This window comes from Chenopodium album, chromosome 6 (genome assembly GCF_948465745.1).
Source record: "Chenopodium album chromosome 6, dcCheAlbu1.1, whole genome shotgun sequence".
NCBI lineage: Eukaryota > Viridiplantae > Streptophyta > Magnoliopsida > Caryophyllales > Amaranthaceae > Chenopodium > Chenopodium album.
The window spans coordinates 9256437-9277664 of record NC_137839.1 but is presented as its reverse complement, the minus strand read 5'-3'; the positions used below and the strand labels follow the sequence as shown (position 1 = coordinate 9277664).

Genomic DNA, 21228 nt, shown 5'->3' with positions numbered 1-21228 from the left:
AGTATTCCAAATAAGGAAATAGAGCAAGTATTTAAAAACTATTGAAGTATACACTAATGCTGCTAGTCAGGAGCAACTGACTACTGCCTTGATAGCCTGCTTGCTTCATACAGTCGATTTGGATAGTGAACCATGTCAGCAATCCAAGACTTAATCATTCCTGCCATGTCATCAATCTGTGTGATTTATGACAGCTTAGCTAAAGGCATAACAAATTCTGTTATACCTTGTAACAGAATTTGATTCTTTTAGTTAGTTATTAGAAGTTTGTTATGAGCTTGTAATATTCCAGAAAGATCTAAACATAGTAGTATAAATGTTCTGATGATCAGCTGATGTAATTGATTGATTCTTTTCCAAGTTTTCTGGAATCAATAAAATTCTCTCCTCTATTCTTCTCTGAAATTCTTACTGTATTTTCTTCAAAGTTCTTCAGATTTTGAGAACTTTAATTATCATGGTATCAGAGCAGTGATGATCTGCAATTTTTCCACATATTTGATTTCCTTAATTGATCAAACTCAAGAAGAGTTCAATTTGGTTGAGTCAGATTCAAGAGAATTTGGTTGTTTGATTTGTTTGATTTAGATTCAAGAAGAATCTGGTTGTTTTTTAGTTCGATGAAGTTGACAATGGCAGCTACGAGTACTCTACCATTGATGCAAGATCCTTCAAGTGTATATTTCATCCATCCTTCTGAAAATCCAGCAAATCCTTTAGTTTATGAGAAGTTCAATGGTGAATGCTATTCTGAATGGAAGAGAGGTATAATTCTTGCTTTAGCTATTAAGAACAAAGTATGTTTCATTGATGGTTCTTTGCCTACCTAGACCTACTGATGTTAATTGTCTCGAGTTTAAGGCTTGGGATAGATGTAATTCTATGGTTATGTCATACTTGCTGAGATCCTTAGATACAGGATTAGTAAAGAGTGTTTTGTTTCTCTCCACTGCTAGAGAGATCTGGAAAGATCTTGAAGATCGATATTTTGTGACTTCTGGACCTCAGTTTTATGGTTTACAGCAGAATCTGAGTGAAATCAGTCAAGGTGAAAGTAGTATTGCTAATTTCTTTACAAAATTAAAGGTGATTTGGGATGAGTTGAGCAGTGCAAGTCTTATTCCAGCATGTAATTGCAGGGATTGTACCTGTAACTTGACTCAAAGATTCTTGAAAGTTCAGCAGGAAGAGAGACTAATTCAGCTGTTAATGAAATTGAACAACAAACATAGTTTTGTCAGAACTAACATTTTGACGATGAATCCTTTGCCAAGTATTTCCATGGCTTATAGGCTCTTGATTCAAGATGAGAAACGGCAGCAAATGACACTGCAGTCAGAAGAAAAGTCTATGGCATTTGCTGCAGTTGAGGTTAAGCACTATGCTGGAAATTATGCCGGCATTTCTTCAGGATATCAGTCTGGGTACAATAAGCCTTCTAGACAGAAGATTGTGGTTGGACTAGATAACAAGTTTGTAGTGCAGAAGAAACAATCATTCTTCTATGATCATTGCAAGATAGGTGGTCATATTACAAACAAATGTTGGAAGCTCCATGGCTATACTCCAAATTTTGGGAACAAGAACAAGGGAAAGAAGTTTGCTTCTATTTCTTAGGGGGGAGGATGATGATGATGACGAAGATAATGACGTCAGACACATTTCAGCAGAACCATACCAGCAGTTCCTTGAATTCTGCAAATTTCAGAAGCTGAACAATCTAAACATACTGCAAATGTGGTAGGTACTTGCTTGATCACTTGTTCTAATTCAAAATGGATTATAGACAGTGGTGCCACTGATCATATTTGCAGTAATTTAGACTGGTTTGATAAGTATTCAGTTTTTGATAAGAATGTGAAAACTATTACTATTGCTGATGGGAAGAAAGCTGAAATAAAACACATAGGAGATGTCAGAATTGGAAATGGCATTGTTTTGAAAAATGTTCTGCATGTTCCAGGATTTCAGTTTAATCTGATTTCTACTCATAAATTGTGTAAAGATTTATCTTGTGACATAGGTTTTACACGTGATAAATGCATGATTCAGGATCCTTCTCAGAGAAGTTCAGTGGTTCTTGGTAAGCTAGAATCAGGCTTGTATGCAGTTTCTGACCAAGTTGGAGTAGAGAATAAGGAGTCCTATTTGGAAAAAGAACATGAAGCTCTTGTGTCAATAAGTGAATATGTCAAGCTATGGCACTTAAGGATAGGTCATTTACCATTTGACAAGTTGCATCTTGTTAATAAGCTTTGCTAATAATAGGGAAAAACTGTGATGTATTGTGTTAAGTTTGTCCTAGAGCAAAGCAAACTAGGAAGTCTTTTCCTCTTAGTTCTTCTAAGACCAATGAATGCTTTAAGTTAATACATATTGATGTTTGGGGCCCTTAGGGAGTGAAAACTCATGATAATTGTACATATTTTCTTACAATTGTAGATAATTTTTCAAGGAATACTTGGACATTCTTGATGAGAAATAAAAGTGATTCAGTTGATATTTTGTCCAACTTTTTGATTTTTGTTCACACACAATACAATCTGAAAGTAAAGTGTTTTAGGACTAATAATGCAAAAGAACTATGTGAGGGAAGAATTTTGGGTGTTTATAATGGAAATGGAGTGAAACATCAAAAGAGTTGTGCTAATACACCTCAGTAAAATGGGGTAGTAGAGAGAAAACACGGGCATTTACTTGAGACTGCAAGAGCCCTGTACTTTCAGTCTAGGTTGCCTATCAGATTTTGGGGAGAGTGCTTGTTGACAACTTCTTATCTCATCAATAGGATGCCTCTAAGTTCTATTGAGTTTGAGATTCCTTGTGAGAGGTTGAATAAGGTGAAAGTTGACTTAAGTCATATAAGAGTGTTTGGTTGTATAGGATGTGTGTCAATTGGCAGATGTCTTTACCAAAATACTTTCTATTCCTCAGCATAATGAGCTTTTGTCCAAGCTAAGCATGATTGACACTCAATCACCCACTGGCTTGGGGGGGGGGGGGGGGATATTGAAGTGTACACTAATGCTGCTAGTCATGAGCAACTGACTACTGCCTTGATAGCATGCTTGCTTCATACAGTCGATTTGGATAGTGAACCATGTCAGAAATAATCCAAGACTTAATCATTCCTGCCATGTCATCAATCTGTGTGATTTATGACAGCTCAGCTAAAGGCATAACAAAATTTGTTATACCTTGTAAAGAATTTGATTCTTTTAGTTAGTTATTAGAAGTTTGTTATGAGCTTGTAATATTCTAGAAAGATCTGAACATAGTAGTATAAATGTTCTGATGATCAACTGATGTAATTGATTGATTATTCTCCAAGTTTTCTGGAATCAATAAAATTCTCTCCTCTATTCTTCTCTGAAATTCTTACTGTATTTTTCTTCAAAGTTCTTCAGATTTTGAGATCTTTATCAAAAACGGAGGAAGTAATAATAGTACATAAAAAACAAAATTTACGTGGAAAACTTAACAGTGCACAAATATTGTTGTAAATTGGAGGGAAGTTTGGTAAAAAAAAATAATAGTAATGGTACTTGATAAAAGAAAATGGGACTATTAATTTAAGACTTAAAATTGGTCATAAGGGACTATGAATAAGGTACAGAGGGAGTATAAAATAAAAATAAAAAACTTAACAAATTCACCAACAATTTTAACAATGGTTTTTGGTGACGAGGTGGTGGTCGGTGGGTGTCTGCTTGGAGGAGAGAATGTAAATGAGTGAGTTAGAGAGGTGAAATGCATGGAGTGCACGTGAGGGTAGAATTGTCAGTTGAAGTTCAAATACGATCACTACTTGGTAAAACATAGGCGTGGTTTAGTGATTCAAAAAAAATATTTCTTCTTTTTAAAAAAAAAAAAATTGCAATACACATTTTATCACGCTTTTTAAGAAAAATGAACCTCACACAATATACGGAGTAGTACATTTAAAATGGGGTTAATAGGTTGTAAGGAGCATAATTAAGTAGGTCATGCGCTTTAAATAAATACTCCCATTTTACAAGGCATCGCTCGCATTTTAATAGGAACTTCTGTATTTACCTCTCTTAAACTAATAATACTTACAACACTCATTTCTCATTTCTGAAATCACAACTTTCTCGAAACTTCACTCTCTCGTTTCATCTCTCTAAAATTAAAAAAAAAAAAAAAAAAAAATCAGAAGAAAAAAAAAACATAAATAAATAAATAAAAAAAAAAAAGAGCCACAACATTGATCACACAACAATAAATACTAATAACTCAATTAATCACAAAATTAATACTCCCTCCTTCCCCGAAAGAAGGACACATTTGGCCTAATTTTAGTCCCAAAAAGAATGACCCATTAGCATTAAAATACTCACCAATTTGCAACAATATTTGTGCAAAATTAGCTTTCCCATGTAAAATTTTGTTTTTCCATGTACTTTTATTACTATCTCTCTCTACTTTTTTATAAACCCTATGTAAATTTATCTTTCCTATATACTTTTACTTTTTTTTATTTAACTTTATTAATACCCGCGAAATCAACCCAAAATGGTCGTTCTTTTGGAGACGGAGGGAGTAAAAATTATACTCCGATAAAAATTATAATAATATTTAAAAGATAACAATAATAAATTTGATTAATTAATCAATTAAAAATTAATAAATTTTACATCCGCCCAAAAAATTAGGAATCACCCAGGTGAATCCACTTAAAATTTTCAGATCCACCTAAGATCCGGAAAGTTTAGGCGAAGATCCGCCTAATATTTCTGGATCTACTTAGGTGGAACCGGAAATTTTAAGTGGATCGATCCTAATTTTTTAGGCGGGTGTTTTATTTCAATTTTTTTAAAAAAAAAGTACGACGACTTACAGAATCCTCCAACGAAGTCTTTGTTGTACATACATTGTCGTCATCCATCGTCCTAAACCTGTCGCTAATGCTTAATAATTTTTTTTTCTTTAAAAACTCGGATTTTTGGTGGTAGATCGAATGTGATGGGGTCGGATGTGGTGATGCCGGGAGGTTTTTTTTTTTTTTTTTACCACGTGGTAGTAACTGGGGGGTCGGGAATAATTTGATACCATTATATACTACAACTTACATAAAGGGTAATATTGTCCTTCCATGTCAAAAAAGGAGCGATGCCCTGTAAAATTGGAGCGTTGTTTAGCAGTTCAATTAAATAAAAGTAATAAGTACTACAATTTTCAATGTAAAAACCTTCTTTTTATAATTTGTAACTACGTAGTAGTATTATGGAGTATGACATTTTTATTTTGGAAAAGTGTTGCAATTATATAATGAAACGGAGGAAGTATCATTTAGAATGAAATGTTTTACTGTGGTCTGGGGGTTCGAATCTCAACCTAATCTTTTCCTATAAACCCTGAGTCTTCATCTCTTTTTCAACCATGCCTGAGACAGAAATTCAGAAGGTTTGCTAAATTGCTTTTGAATATTATGTTTATCGTCATTTGATTTTATCAGGATTTCTGTGATTAACATGAGTTCTTGATTTTCAATTTAAGTAAGAATTCCTTCATTATATTCCATTCTATCATAATTTAGATAAAATTTATTCTTTTTTTGAGTTGAAAGTTCATAACTTGGAGTTTCCAAAAATTGATTTGAGATTATATGATATAATCCCAATTTTTGATTTGATATGGGTTGTTTTTAAATTTTAATACGTAATTTCGATCAATGCAGTAATCTGTAGCAGAATGACTTGCATTCTGTTATGTTTACTATGTAAAATTGATAAATTATTCAATTTATAGACTGTATACGGAGTATATTTCAAACCCACATAACCCATGTCCGAAGTGGGTACAACCGTACAAGTGTCCAACCTGGCTATTTTGTGATTTTTTCCATGAATTTGGCCCAAAATTTAACTCTAAATTATCTAATTATGTCCGAGTGTCAAAGGTAAGACACGAGCACCCGAGGTGAACTACATGGTCTAAGTAGCATGGTTTCAATCAAAAGTCAGCATAATTTGGAATAAATGTTTGCAGAAAATGAGTTTGACAGGCATATTGTGTACTTTGTATATGTTCACTGGAACGAACCAAGTTCAGCTACCAAATGAGCTATGTTACTCAGACTAGGCTAAAACAGTTGAACATGACCATGTTATGAAAATTATACTAGTACTTAAGTTACATACCCGTATCCACGTGTCAAGTTTGGTGAAATGTAGATTTGGAGTAAAAATACAAAGTATTAAAAGAGTGTAGGAACTGTATTTAGGTTACCCTCAACAAGTTACAGAGAAATCACAAAAATTATGCTGCCAATCAAATGTACTTGGGACTTGGGAATTTTCATGTCCTAGGAATTCTGTTTTGGAAATAAACTCATAAAAACTGTATATGACTTCATATAGCCATATAGGAACTAATTCTCTTATAGATGAAATGAGACCATTGTTTAATTGCACACTCTTTTTACATTGCTTTTTTTTTTCTTTTGATGACGTTATCAAGAGTAAGGGTTTCTCATACGTTGAAATTCAATTCAGTTCTGCTTAGTTCAGTTCAGTTCAGTTCCTAATTTTTTTCTCTTATAAAATATTCATTTCAGTTTAGCTCAGCTCAGCTCAATTCAATTCAGTTCAGCTGAGTTTAGTCAATGAGAACATGCCCTAATTAAATGAATTTCAATAACCCTCTGGTATGTTTAATGTGTTTTATTTTATGAACTTCTGTTTTGATCTCACATCATGGATTCATGGATACCACAACTCCCAAATAATTTAAACTACACTTTTAAGGTTTGAAAAATGAAACCTAATTGTTTCCTTGGACCTACACCTAAAGGTGTTTTGTGCCCAACTCATGACTTGTCGAAGGGTGGGGTAGTCACGGTCTAACTGTCCAACCACGTGTCATTGTGTCATGTTATGCTTGCATGCTTTAAAAAAAAGTTCACTTATTTTAGTGTATTATGTCAAGTTGGGCCATGTTGTACTTTTCTTAAAAAAAGGTGGCACAGCCCGATATGTACAGTAACGTTACATTGTGTACCTACTCCGAGCCTATGCCGTGTCGTGCTTTTTTCACAAGACCCACATTGCTACACAAGACCCTGGTCTCAATCTCACTAAGAGTAATGATAAAAATGGTGATAGCTACACTTAGCTGGACATTATTTAGTCACCCAGAAGAGTAGGTGTTGTTGTTTGTTGACTAATTAAATACAATACAAGGGGGTTGAAAACTTAAAATGCATATTTTATAGTCTTATCATATGAATTTGAATTTGATAACTCAAGTACAATATTCTATCACACGTTCCATGTGCTTACTAAATTAATAGTTTGGTAGTTTAATTCTGACGTATTAGCATTTTAGCCAATGTCCACTAGTACCCAGTATATACCCACCGCCATTTTCACATTCTTTAAAATATTTCCCAAATTATATTATATAGTTGCTGCTCAAGATTTTTCTTACCAAATATGCAAATTGAATTTCATACCCAGAAAATGTTTTGCTAGAAAAACCATGTTCCTCCAAATTTGGAAGTAACAACTTTCAGGTTAGTCAAAGTTGCACTTATATAGCATTTAATTTATGTTGATAATTGCAAAAAAGTTCTAATATTAGAATGTTGTTTTGTCTGGTGATTTTGGGAATGATAGAATGAGCAGAATTGGTTATTCTTGGAGGTTTGTAATTTACTGAAACTCTGTTTATTCCTAGTAAAGAAAAACATGTATTTGGGTAATTGTTTACATTAGTCTGTTTATTCTGGGTGATTGTGTATATTTGATTCTGAGTAGTTGTTACAATGGAGGGTAGTAGTTATCAAAATGAAAATGATGTTGTATTAGCTATAGTTGCTGCTGGAGTAGCAGCAGATAGCAGTAAGTCACCAGACCAAAGCACTATCTTGTCAGACCAAGGAAAAAATTTTATGTTTACACCAATGTCCCCTGAAATCACTAAGTTAAGCCCCAATTCGACACCCCAAAGACCTCCTAAGGTTCCGAATGAGCTCATGAGAAGGCGCTCTTCTCTTGCTAGGTCGAAAACTAAGTCAAGATTAGTTGAGCCACCCTATCCTAGTGATGAAGCTTTGGTTGATGAAACCACTTATCTAGTGGGTCCAAAAACACCTGTTAGAACGCCTAAGGCGTCTCCTAGAGTTAGTGTAGGAACTCCAGTAGGCATCCCAAAATCACCTTTTTCAGTGTTAGGAAATGAGGAAGAGGAGGATGAGGATGTTTACAAATCCATTGACCTTCAATTGAATCAAAAATCTCGTAAGAGATTGAAATTCTTTGCTTTGTTGGAGTGGATAGTGTTCATTAGCTTGATGGGTTTGTTAATCGCTAGCTTGACTATCAAACAATTGAAAGGTACCGCGTTGTGGAGTTTAAGGCTTTGGAAATGGTGTGTTTTTGTCATAGTAATATTTTGTGGTCGATTGGTAACAGGATGGTTCATGAACATTCTTGTATACTTGGTGGAACAAAAACTCTTGCTTAAGAAGAAAGTTCTGTATTTTGTTTATGGACTAAAGAAAAGTTTACGAGTTTTCCTTTGGTTGAGTTTTGTTCTTCTAGCATGGATTTTATTGTTTACACATGGGAACAACAGATCAAGGAAGACCAAAAAAGTTCTACATTATATTACAATGGCTATTGCTGGGTTTCTAGTAGGGGCCGGACTATGGCTACTGAAGACTGTACTGATTAAACTTTTAGCTTTATCATTCCATGTCAAAAGGTTTTTTGATCGAATTCAGGAGTCTTTATTTGATCAGTATGTTCTTCAAACACTTTCCGGTCCTCCATGTATGGAGATGGCGCAAAGTCTGACCAGATCAAGGACTAGTGGTCAGTTAAGTTTAGAACGAATGACAAAAAGCTCAGGGGTAAAAGAAGAAGTTATTAATGTAGAGAAGCTTCACAAAATAAACCAAGATAAAGTTTCTGCTTGGACCATGAAAGGGTTAATTGATGTCATAAGGAGAACAAAGTTGTCTACTATATCTAATACCCTTGATTATGATGAAGATGATGAGACAGGTGAACAAAATAAAGAGATCACGAGTGAATGGGAAGCAAAAGTATCTGCTCTTAAGATCTTTAAAAATGTTGCTAAACCTGGCTACAAGTAAGATAATGCACCTTCTGACAATTCTCCTCTGAAACTCTGAACTCGGTCTGAAACTATTACTCTAACTTCTTATTATTTTGTGGACATAGGTATATTGATGAAGAAGATCTCTTACGTTTTATGAAAATGGATGAAGTAAACCAAGTATTTCCCTTATTTGAAGGTGCTGTTGACACAGCAAGGATCAGGAAGACAGCTTTAAAGAAATGGGTGGTAAGACACTGATTCTGAAATATGCTTGTTTTATTTGAAAGAAATCTTCCACACACGAGTCTTAAGTATTATAGACACGAGTCTTAAGTTCAGAGTATGAACTTCAAATTGCGGGTTAATATGGTTACTTTGAGTTTGTATTATAGACATGGTTCTTACAAATTTGTTGGTTGCAGGTTAATTCTTACTTGGAGCGTAAATCACTTGCTCATTCATTAAATGATACAAAAACCGCTGTAGAAGAGTTGAATAGAATAGCTTCAGGCGTGGTGGTGATTATTATGATTATTGTGTGGAATCTTATGATGGGATTTTTGGACACTAAAATACTTGTATTTATCTCATCTCAACTGCTACTTGTTGCATTTATGTTTGGCAATTCCGTCAAGACTGTTTTTGAAGCAATCATATTTGTGTTTATAATGCATCCTTTTGATGTGGGTGACCGTTGTGTGATTGATGGTGTTCAGGTAAACTGAAAATGCCTATTACATGACCTTGTTTGGATTCTGCTGCTCGATCTCATTCACTTGTACTAACCAATTGAGCTTTTTTGGCAGATGGTTGTTGAAGAGATGAACATATTGACCACTATATTCTTAAGATATGATAATGAAAAGATTACCTATCCAAATTCTGTTTTGGCAACCAAACCTATCAGCAACTTCTATCGGAGCCCTGAAATGGGTGACTCAGTTGAGTTTGCAATCGACTTCTCCACTACAGTAGATACCATTGCTGCTCTAAAGACTAGAATCAAATCGTAAGTTTACTTTCTTACACTAGAAAAATGGGAGAACTCGAGTCATGGCATTTATATTTAACCTTTTCAGTAATTTCCTTTAAACTAGTGTTTTTTGGTTTTGAGGTTGGTTCTTACTTCAACATTATTTAACTGGACTCAGGTACATAGAAAACAAACCTGAATACTGGCGACTAGGCCATAGCGTACAATTGAAAGAGATCGTGGATATGAACAAGATTAAGATGGTTCTTTATGTCAACCACACCATCAACTTTCAGAACATTGGAGAGAAAGGAGTCAGAAGATCTGATCTTGTCCTGGAGCTGAAGAAAATTTTCGAGGAGTTGCGAATCATATATCATCTTCTTCCACAGGATGTGCATGTTACACATGTTGGGGGGCCGGCAGCATCTCCTTCCTTTGCCCATTACTGACCAAGTTTTCAACTGCAATTCTGCAAGATAATTTCAATCTCTTGGTATGTATAGTTCTTGCCTTTAACATGTTCTGCACCATTAGATAATGAACACCCTTTATAGGATGTCTGGAAAAAGTCGTCATTTTGCTTAAAATAATACTCTGAATTGTATTATGATTGAATATTTTTAATGTCCTTGCGGTAAATCAAGGCGTGTATGTAGTAAAATGTGATATGGAGAGGAATTAACACAACTTTTATGAAGGGACTATTGTAAAATCATTTCATGTATAAATTATAAAAATTTATGACAGTTTGAAAATTAATTTCAGATAAAGGGTGTACACTCAGTAATTGCAACAGTTATGAAGGATAGGAATTTAACATTGTGCTAGAAGTGGAATGGGTTTAAGAGCTTATACAGAGTTAAATGTTGTGGCCTGTGCCGAATGGCTGCAGGTTATATGGTAGCGTCTGAGATAGGACCCCTTATTTTTTTGCATATGAACTATGAAGTTCCGACAAAGAAATTATGCTTTGAGGGAAAGAGTTCGTACATACCTCCTTACTACTCTTCATGTCCCATCTTCATGTCAGATCATAACATTTCTCTGTTCTACATTTACAGCAAGCCTCTAGGTTCAAGTATACATTTCATTGAATTTTTTGTTGGTTTTGTTTGTTTGTGAAAGTATACATTTCGTTGTTACAGACTTTCCCTGCTTACGTCTATGTCTAATTGATTAACCTTTCTTGCATAGGTCTCTTGGCAGGCTCAGCTGTGGACTAAGTATAATTTACTACAAAGAAGGTTACATACGATTTTGTGAAGATACATCTATTGGCCCATGAGCAAGTGGTAGCACATCCAACTCCTGAAGAAGTGTACAGTTATGATGAAATTTATGTTCCAAACATTATACTACTTACTACATACTATTGCCCAATCAGCCTTCTAAGTTATATGTTGTTAGACAAATTTTCCTCTAAGACGAGAATAGTTTGTAATTTAGGCATCCTGCAACTATGCATTGTTGTACTTTATTACCATTTTTTTCAAAAAAAAAAAAAAAAAAAAAAAAAAAAAAAAAAAAATTATGTTTTATGAAATCTTCAATGTCTTCAATGTAATTTCCTTCAAAAAAGAAATTCAATGTAATTGTTGCGTGTCTTATACTTAAGTTGTGACACATAAACTATTAATACAAAGTTGTCTTTTTAAAAGTATTTAGTAGAAGACATTATATGGTAAACTCTATAAATTAGTGCAATGGTTTTTAAATATGTAGTAAAAGTACAAATTTCAGGCGTCATACATACATTTATAAATAGAATTGAATAAATTTTTTGTAATTTAAGCTACAATTACCTTCCTACCTGCTACTCATACTATTATACACAACCCACCAAATTGAGATTATTTAAAAATTACACAACTTATTGACTTATTCAGTCAATGCAGATAGTTAGTTGCTTTTAAAAAGTTGTACTGTAACTTGCAATCCAATCCCATATAATGTTTGTTGGGATTATGGAACTGCAGCTGCAAATCGAGAATTTCGAGGTCTGACATGTATCTGTCTGCTTATGTACTAGCTAAAAGGTAATATCTGTCTTTTGTGCTTAATATTTTCTGTTAAGTTTATGTATTAGATGTCTGTGGAAATATTGCATGATAGATATTATTTTGTTTCTTAAAGCATATTTGGGTTTGTGTAAGTTATATCATATCATTTTGGTTGATGAGTAGGAGTAAGGTTGTGTACATCTTGAACTCCTGATATAAAAACCAACCAAAGTTATAAAGATTATACGCGGTAATAGACAATGGATTATTGTTATTGTAGTAGTTTGAAATTTCTGTAAAGTGCCCTCGTGTTTTTGTAGGGATAAGGTTGTGTACATCTAATCCTGCTGCTTGTGGAATCTTCACCAAATTGTTGCTGTTGGTGCTGGTGATGGTGGTAGCACTTGTGATTGAGTTCTTTTAAAAGCAGCTCTCGTCGATGTTGTAGGCTTGTAGTATCATTATCTCTCGAATACTGAAATGTATCCTGAAGTTACAATAGTAAATCCTATGTTTGAACCTGTACTTCCAAATGAACGTACCAGGAGACTTGCTGCTCTAGCTAGATCAGCCTTATCAAATTCCAAATCTAGGTTCTTTGAGCCACCTTATCCCGGTGATGAAGTTTTGGCTGATCAAAGTACTTATATGGTGGGTTCAAACAGACCTTATACAAATCCGGCACAGGTTTATCCTAGAGTTAGTATGGCTATTCCAAATGCTACTTCGGTTTTCCAAAGCTCACCATTAAATGCCTATGGAAAAGATGAAGAAAATAATGAGGATGTTTACAAGTCCATTGACAAGCAAGGGAATCACCAATTTCGTTGGTTTGTTTTCGTGGAGTGGATTGTATTTGTTTGCTTGATGTGTATGCTGATTGCTAGTTTAATAGACTACAATTTGCAAAATACCACGGTATGGAGTTTAGAGCTTTGGAAGTGGTGTGTTCTTTTTACAATGATGTTTAGTGGTCGATTGATAGCAAAATATTTCATCAATGCTATTGTTAACTTGGTGGAACGAAAACTTCTTTTCAAGAAGAAGATTCCCTATTATGCCAATGGATTGAAGAGAGGTGTACGAGTTTTCCTTTGGCTGAGCTCAGTTCTTCTCGCGTGGATTTTGTTGTTTATTCGTGGGAGCAACAGATCAAAAGAAGCCACCATAGTATTACATTACATTACAAAAGCTATAGCCGGGTGTTTATTAGGGGCAGTAATGTGGCTAGTGAAGACTACATTAATCAAGACCTTAGCTTTATCTTTCCATGTCAAGAGGTTCTTTGATCGAATCAAAAAATCAATATTTCATCAATATGTGCTTCAAATGCTTTCTGGTCCTCCAATCATGGAGAAGGGAGCAAGAGTAACCAGATCGAGAAATTTAAGTCAGCTGAGTTTAGAGCAAAGGACAAATAATAAAGGGTTAACAGAAGAGGTTATTAATGTGGAGAAGCTTCAACAACTAAACCAAGAAAATGTCACTGCATTGGACATGAAAAGATTTATCAAACTCGTAAGGAGAACAAAGCTGTCTATTAGTTCCGGTTTCCTTGACTTGGGTGAAGTTGATGGCATCGGTGAGCTAAGTAAAGAGATCAAGAGTGAATGGCGAGCAAAAGTTGCTGCTTCCAAAATCTTCAACAATGTTGCAAAACCTGGTTATGAGTAAGATTATTCATCTTATGGCGGTTTTTGAGTATAATAATATAGTACCTTAGTAAAGTCACTCTAAATAAATGTTTTATCATTTTGTGTAACTAGGTATATTGAAGAGGAAGATCTCTTGCGTTTCTTAAAAATTGGTGAATTAAACCAAGTACTTCCTTTAGTTGATGGATATATTGAAACTGGAAAGATCAAGGAGTCTGCCTTGGAGAAATGGGTGGTAAGTCTCTGAATTTGGAGAACATTTGGTTAATTTTGTTCTTTTGTCCAACAAAAAGTCTGCTATATAAAGCTGTAAAGGTTTTGATCAAGTAATATTGATATAATCTTACACAGTATTTTCCGGTTGCAGGTTACTGCTTACATGGAGCGCAAATCACTTGCTCATTCATTAGATGATACTAAAACAGCTGTGGATGAATTGAATATTTTAGCTTCAAGCGTGGTGTTGATTGTTATAGCTATTGTGTGGACTCTTGTGATGGGATTTTTGACCACCAAAATACTTGTGTTTGTTACAAGTCAGCTCTTGCTCGCGACATTTATGTTTGGCAATGCCTTCAAGAATGTGTTTGAGGCAATCATATTTGTATTTGTAATGCATCCATTCGATGTAGGTGACCGTTGTGTTATTGATGGTGTTCAGGTAACATAGAAATGCATAATATTTTATCATGTTACATTTTGTAGCTAGATTTCTTTCATTTGTTAATCAGTTGATGTTTTCTGACAGATGGTTGTTGAAGAGATGAACATTTTGAACACAATCTTCTTGAGATATGATAATGAAAAAATATCCTATCCAAATACTGTTTTAGCAACCAAACCTATCAGCAATTTCTATCGGAGCCCAGAAATGAATGACTCAGTGGAGTTTGCAATTAACTTCTCCACTACAGTCGAGGCCATTGCTGCTCTGAAGGATAGAATTAAGTCGTAAGTTGTCAGAACTTTTTGCACAGGACAGATACACACCCACATTACGCTGAAGCCATGTTGCATCTATGTTTAACGCTTTCTGTAGTTTGTTCTTCTTTCTGCTTGTGTCTTTGTCATTGAGATGACTGCTCATTTCAGCATACTTTTGTGATTGATCAGGTATATAGAAAGTAAACCACAGCACTGGAGACCATGTCATAGCGTGCAGTTGATCGACATTGTGGACATGAACAAGATTAAGATGGCTCTTTTTGTAACTCACACTATTAACTTCCAGAACATTGCAGAGAAAAATAGCAGAGCTTCTGATCTTGTTCTGGAATTGAAAAAAGCTTTTGAGGAATTAGGAATTACATATCATCTTCTGCCTCAGGATGTTAGTGTAACATATGTTGGGTCGTCTGCATCTGCTTCCAATGCCTAGATGGCTAAATCTGATTACATAAGTTTAATGGTTTTCTTGCCTTCTACAGTGCTCTCATTCTGCTGGTGAATCTACCGGCTGTGTGCACTGTAAGACATTATATACTTGGAACTATGCATGCTGATTCTCCATTGTTTCCTATGGCGGACTGATTGGTTTTTTCTTGCAGGTTTTTTCACAGGTTTAACGGTGCACAATCAAGTGTGATTTTCTGTACAAAAGGGTTAAATATGATTGTTTGAAGCTTCCTTCGTATCACTCAAGAATAAGTGTAAAAATTTGTGCTGCAAATAGTGCAAATGTAATACAAAATATTTGTTGCATGTTTATGTAGACGCTGAGTATTTTCAAATCCAATTTCGTGGTGAGGTTTTAGCCTCTATGTATTTTCTGCATTTCCTCCTCAGTTTACTATGCTTGAGACAGCTTGATTAGCTTTGAAGTCCAGGCCGAGCTTATAATGGCTCAGCTCCTTGGTTTGTACTTCGTAGTTTGTATTACTGCTTGAGATTTACTTGACAGAATTTGAAGTTTAAAAGGAAATTTGACCATCTGTTATTATGACAAAATTTCCTGAAATCATCCATGTATTTATGAAGAAAGAATTACTATGTCAAGCCAAAGCTTTGGCCACAGCAAGAGAGCACAGTCTGAACACACGGAATCTTGATTTGATTGCTAAGCTTAGACTGGCCATTCACACGGATAATCCCAGGATACCATGTCGTAGAAAAAGAAGGGGTAAGATCAGGAATAAATAAAAAGTTTGTAATATACCCAATAGAAATATACTTGCTGTAGTACAGATAGCGAAACATATCATATCAACAGACTAACACAAACAAATCATATCAGCAATTATGCTAAATAGAAATTTTCTGTCAGCAGACTAACACAAACAAATCATTTCAGCAAGGAAAGCAACATTAAACTAAATAGAAATTTTCTGTCTGCAGTGAATCGGGTAGGAATCACGATGATCCAATTCATTTTTGCTTTGATAAATGAGTAAAGAGAGGGTACAAGGGGAATAAAAATGTTGTACCAAACATCTACAAGCATACATATAAATGTCTGTAGTCATATTCTCACTATATCCACAATTAACCAGCACAAATTTAAAGTAGATCTTCTCTATTACACTAGTGCACCTGTTTCTTACAACTAGATGCTGGCAAGTTTAATCCGCTTATATAACATCTACAAAATACCTAACAGAATCGAATCAGCAGTAGCAAATTGTCTCACTTTTCACTAGAGATTAAATTCAGAACTCTTTAACAACTTGATATTCATCGTCTGCGTTGCTTCATGATCATATCAATCAAAAACCTGCTTTCAGCTGCCAAGTCCACTCTATCAGCTCTAATTACTGTTGTTTTTACTCTCTGCTCTTCACCAAAAGTTTCCTCTTTTATCTTAAGCTTGAAAAGGAATGGAGCAAAGATCTTACTGCGAATAGCCTCAGCAAACATTTCATCTTGCTCTTCGGATTTTAAAGTGTACAGCTCTTTAGCAGAGCAGCCTAAGATTTCTTCCCCTGCTTCTTGAAAAGCAGTTACCCAGGTCACGCCTGAATGATCCTGTATTTGTGCTTGTAGCAAATAGCGATAATCACACTCCTCAAATTCTTGATTGCATCGATCACATACCCATCTTGTGTTTCCCGACTTTGTGACTTTCTTACTGCACTGTCTATCACCAATCATCAATGGACAGGCTGTGTAACAAAAGTTATCTGTTTTTATAAATGATAATGTTGCCTTAACTGTAACCCAGTCCGGCTTTTCTGACCTTCCAAGACCCTCATCCTTGATCTGTAAAATGGTTTTGCGAACCTCATTCTTTCCTCCAAGAGGCATAACATCTCTAGAGATAGAGTGGGCAGCACAATCCTTTCCCCCTCGATGAAACCACTCATTCAAACGCTGAGCTTCAGGAATATCGGGGTTAATAAAAAGCTGGGTTGAAGAAATTGTACCAACAGATTTTCCGCTGAAGTCATTGACCTTTGCAGCCTTCACAGCTAAGACGGGAAAGTACCCAGAATCAACCAATTCTTGCAGCTCCTGACCTTCTCGGTTGCAGAAGTCTCCCCATAGGGTTAGCTCAACGCTTCTGCCTGACATGTCTTTCAAATTTAAATTTCTTCTCTGTGTTTCCATCCCATTCTTCCTCATAATGGGGACTGAAGGATTAACAGATATCACAACACCAATAATGTCTAAAATGGAATTGTTTTCTGCACCCTCAATTTCGCTAATAGGTCGGAAGTTAAACTGTTGTTTGGGTATGGAAACATCTTCATCTGGGCAAAGATCAACAGTAGAAGTTGCTTCCAGAAAAATCTCCCACTCATTCTTCAGATGATTGAAGTTCTTTTGTGCAGGTTTTAAGGTACCCTTTGAGATCATATAAACCTTCCCAACCTCAATAACATCATAAAAGCGGTCAACAACTGCATTAAAGCATGTAACACGAATCTCACTGCCGTCTGAATCAAGGAGATCAAAGGAAAACACCTTCCCATCACCTTTAGCATTGTTATAACGGCGAAGATCTCCTTTAGCTGTGACTCTTGCTTTAATAGCCCAACGCCCTTGATAAGGATTTAATGCAGCAATTGGTAGTATACGTGCTGGTGCCTCATTCTTCACAACAGGGCCATGATTTTTATAATTAGGGGGTGGCTGGTATGCAGGCTGAATAGTCGGTCGGAAGTTTTGTGCATTGTTATTGTTACTTAGTGTGGCCACGTTTGTATTGCTTCCTCTGACAGGATTAGCAACATTATTATTAGGCAATGCATTTCCAACAGAAGAATCAGCTCCAGAGGGCATCACTGGGTTCCCTATTATATCACAATCAGGAATAATAGTTTCCATGTTCAATACGACAATAATCCTGCAGAAAATATGGCCCTTATAAGTTCTTACCCAACAAGAAGCATGCACACGTAGGCCCCGTTTGGTTTAATGTAAAACATTTTCAATGGAAAATTAGTTTTCATGGAAAACATATTTTCAAGGAAAAACACAATTGCAAATTAGTTTTCCTTTGTTTGGTTGCATACAAGAAATGTCCAAAAAAAAATAAAAAATAAGAGTGAAAATGTAAGGATGAATGAGAGGGAAGTAAAAAAGGAGGTAAGGGAGAGAGAGGAAAATGTGGCTTCCCTTGTTTTGGGAAGGAAAATGTTTTCCATCATTAAGGATGAATTTTCCGCCCTTGGAAAAATTGTTTTCCACCCCTTAAGAAACCAAACAAAGGAAAATGGAAAAAAAATGGAAAAGTCATTTTCCATGAAAACCTTTTACATCAAACCAAACAGGGCCGTATTGTAAATCACAATGAATTAAATTGTCAAGGACGCCAGTAAAGTTCAATTACTACTCATGTTCTTCTGATTAAATCACTAGATAAGCCAACAGCAATAAAAAGAACGCCACTATTTTATTTGGGTCTGCCTAAAAGTATCAGAAATCTCAGACAACATGAAGCATGCCCAAGTATTGTAAATCACAGTGAATTAAATTGTCAACTTGTCAAGGATGCCGTAAAGTGTTCAAACTTCTATCACTCATGTTCTTCTGATAAAATCACTACATAAGCCAACAGCAATGAAAAGAATGCCACCAATTTCGTTAGGTCTGCTTAAAAGTATCAGAAATTTTGTGCAATATTAACAGGATGTGTGAAATTGTGAATTACTAAAATTACTCTGATTCAACTACATACACAAGCTCTACCAATAGAACTCCATAACTGCTTAATGAAATGCCCAAGGATACTTACGAAGCTTATGCAATATGCATTGCCTTAACTTTCAATTCCAAAACCGAAACTGACATTCTCTATGACACTACAGAGGAATAACCGAATAATTACACAACAAATTATCTCCTACAGGATGCAAAACGTCACATCATTAGCATAACTTATTGACCTGTGTTATTCTCCTCCGCAAGCATTTTGCACACTTATATCAACACCATCAAGATTACACAATGATTATAGAAATCATATGCATATACAAAAAACAGAAACACACTCTTCCCCTCCATCTCCATCTCCCTCTCTCGTTTTCTCTCGTTCTTTAGGACAGAAAGACACCAATCAAAACACATTTATCCGACCACAACTCCGACTCAATATCACCAATGTATCACAAGCAACACCTTCAACCTTATTACCTCGTATCTCATTACCTCTCCAAATCGACAAACAGTTACTTCACTCTTCTCCAACAATCCGGTTAAAACAATAATCACTTACCAAAATTCTTCAGCTCCAAATCTCCAAAAGTTAACATCATAAAACACAAATTCCAGAACTATACCTCTTTGCAAGCTATTGAATACCTCAATGCTAACCAAAATTACAACTAAAGCGCCATTTTCAGTAAAATATACCAAAATAACATCAAATTATGCATAATCACATCATATTCACAAAATTACTACTAATAACAATTGAAATATAACGCCATTAAAATTTCTGAGAAAATTAATCAAAAACATACTTGCGATTTTGAACGGCGCTACAAATGTACTCAATCAATTGAATGACGGAACCTTTACGAACTTCACCAGACTTAACACGGCCGTTAAGCTGAGTCGCAATCATCGCCTGCTGAGTCGAAACGGCGTCGGATAAGAGAATACGGTATCGTTCCTGGTTAGAATTAATCAGCTTGATGTCCAATACCTGAACCAGTGGTTTGGAGTTGATATCGCCATCCATTATTGCTGAAAGAGAATTTTTCGTCAGATTAATCGGCATTTTTTCGACGCTTTGATTTGATTTGATTTAATTTTTGATAATGTTGTACAGATTTTCGGATGAAGAAAAAGAGGAATTGTTGGAGATAAAAAAGTATTTTTCTGATAATTATGAAGGTGAATTGAGATTTCTGGAAAATTTGGGAGAATTGAAGAAGGATGAATGAACGTTAATGGTGGATAGAGGTTAGGGTTTTGAAATGGCGGGTGAATGTTGAAAAATAGGAGGAAGAACTGAAAAGCAAAGATTCTTGTATTGGAAGTTTTTAAATTAAAGACGTAGGCACGTAATCCGTGAACTTATGAAGGAGTGAAGGACTGTTCTATTCTACTCTTTTAGGGCAATTTAATTGAGGGAGACCTCTTGGTGCAATAGGCTTAGGGGTGTCCATTATTCGGATAAAAACCGCAATTTAATCCAAATTAAATTGAGTATCAATTCAAATCGGATCTAAATTTTAAATCGGATTAAATTGGATTGGATTGAATTTTTTTGAAAATTCTTATTTTCGGATCGGATTGGATTGACGTTATTCGAATCCAAAAAATCAGAATAATCAAATTATGAAAGCGTTATTTTACAAACAAAAAAAAAAAAAAAAAAAAAAAATACTCGTACTGTATGTTTCACTACTTGTATAAATCATGTACTACTATACTTTCAAGAATTGAATTTTATTTTGATAATCGCATTAGACCCAAAAAAAAATAGCAATGTATTCTAATTCGGATTTTCGAATTAGATCCAAATAACCGAATTATAATTCGGATTGGATTTTGTAAGGAATTCGGATCGGATTGGATCTGAAAATTAAAAACCAAAATTTATTTCGGATAGAATTGGATTTGGGCTAAATCCAAACCGAAACCGAATGGACACCCCTAAATAGACAAATGACACAAGGTCACCTTGCATCCTTAAAGTGTAAGGTTCAATTCTCATCAGCAACAAATCTCATTCATTCTCTACTTTTAGGACATTGACATCTACAAAATAATTTTACTTTAGATGTATGAGAATAACTATATACTCCCTCCGTCCCCGAAAGAACGACCCATTTGGGTTGATTACGCGGGTATTAAGAAAGTTAAATAAAAAGAAGTAAAAGTATATTAAAAAGATAAATTTATATGGGATTTGTACAAAAATAGAGAGAGAGTAATAAAATTACATGAAAAATCAAATTATTATATGGGGAAGCTAATTTTGCACAAATATTGTTGCAAATTGGTGGGTTTTTTAATGCAAATGGGTCATTCTTTTTGGGACTAAAATTAGGCCAAATGGGTCGTTCTTTCGGGGACGGAGATAGTCCTTAGTATATGCCTTTCTGTTTAATACAAATTA

General features: G+C 35.0%; 4 protein-coding genes across 4 annotated transcripts; 3 read left to right on the top strand and 1 right to left on the bottom strand.

Annotated features, from left to right (window-relative positions):
* The first annotated feature begins 632 nt into the window (after nt 1-632).
* LOC145636638 (uncharacterized) lies at nt 633-1617 on the top strand. The gene is made up of 2 exons (XM_081688204.1): nt 633-765; nt 914-1617. Exons 1-2 carry the CDS (start codon nt 633-635, stop codon nt 1615-1617), a joined length of 837 nt encoding a protein of 278 aa, XP_081544330.1.
* Nucleotides 1618-7623: 6006 nt separating this feature from the next.
* Nucleotides 7624-11571, top strand: LOC145634546 (mechanosensitive ion channel protein 10-like). Its single transcript, XM_081685969.1, has 6 exons — nt 7624-9120; nt 9213-9336; nt 9513-9806; nt 9897-10099; nt 10242-10559; nt 11261-11571. Exons 1-5 carry the CDS (start codon nt 7790-7792, stop codon nt 10513-10515), a joined length of 2226 nt encoding a protein of 741 aa, XP_081542095.1. The 5' UTR covers nt 7624-7789; the 3' UTR covers nt 10516-10559; nt 11261-11571.
* Nucleotides 10902-15099, top strand: LOC145636637 (mechanosensitive ion channel protein 10-like). The gene is made up of 9 exons (XM_081688203.1): nt 10902-10966; nt 12043-12102; nt 12153-12214; nt 12387-12454; nt 12523-13736; nt 13833-13956; nt 14089-14382; nt 14470-14672; nt 14835-15099. The coding sequence occupies exons 1-9, from the start codon at nt 10902-10904 to the stop codon at nt 15097-15099; spliced, it is 2355 nt and encodes a 784-aa protein (XP_081544329.1).
* Nucleotides 15100-16083: 984 nt separating this feature from the next.
* LOC145634545 (replication protein A 70 kDa DNA-binding subunit A-like) lies at nt 16084-20151 on the bottom strand. The gene is made up of 2 exons (XM_081685968.1): nt 19622-20151; nt 16084-18003 (listed from the first exon to the last, which is right to left on the bottom strand). The coding sequence occupies exons 1-2, from the start codon at nt 19879-19881 to the stop codon at nt 16392-16394; spliced, it is 1872 nt and encodes a 623-aa protein (XP_081542094.1). The 5' UTR covers nt 19882-20151; the 3' UTR covers nt 16084-16391.
* Between the last annotated feature and the right edge of the window lie 1077 nt (nt 20152-21228).

Excerpts from the sequence above, each read along its gene's own strand:
- LOC145634546 (XM_081685969.1), top strand. The coding sequence starts at position 7,790 with ATGGAGGGTAGTAGTTATCAAAATGAAAATGATGTTGTATTAGCTATA. Across the intron at positions 9,121-9,212 it reads GTTGCTAAACCTGGCTACAA|GTATATTGATGAAGAAGATC; the intron begins GTAAGATAATGC and ends TTGTGGACATAG. Across the intron at positions 9,337-9,512 it reads CAGCTTTAAAGAAATGGGTG|GTTAATTCTTACTTGGAGCG; the intron begins GTAAGACACTGA and ends TGTTGGTTGCAG.
- LOC145636638 (XM_081688204.1), top strand. The coding sequence starts at position 633 with ATGGCAGCTACGAGTACTCTACCATTGATGCAAGATCCTTCAAGTGTA. Across the intron at positions 766-913 it reads CTATTCTGAATGGAAGAGAG|ATACAGGATTAGTAAAGAGT; the intron begins GTATAATTCTTG and ends TGAGATCCTTAG.
- LOC145636637 (XM_081688203.1), top strand. The coding sequence starts at position 10,902 with ATGGGTTTAAGAGCTTATACAGAGTTAAATGTTGTGGCCTGTGCCGAA. Across the intron at positions 12,103-12,152 it reads GCTTATGTACTAGCTAAAAG|ATGTCTGTGGAAATATTGCA; the intron begins GTAATATCTGTC and ends TTTATGTATTAG. Across the intron at positions 12,215-12,386 it reads TAAAGCATATTTGGGTTTGT|GGATAAGGTTGTGTACATCT; the intron begins GTAAGTTATATC and ends GTGTTTTTGTAG.
- LOC145634545 (XM_081685968.1), bottom strand. The coding sequence starts at position 19,881 with ATGCCGATTAATCTGACGAAAAATTCTCTTTCAGCAATAATGGATGGC. Across the intron at positions 18,004-19,621 it reads AGCGCCGTTCAAAATCGCAA|GATTATTGTCGTATTGAACA; the intron begins GTATGTTTTTGA and ends TATTTTCTGCAG.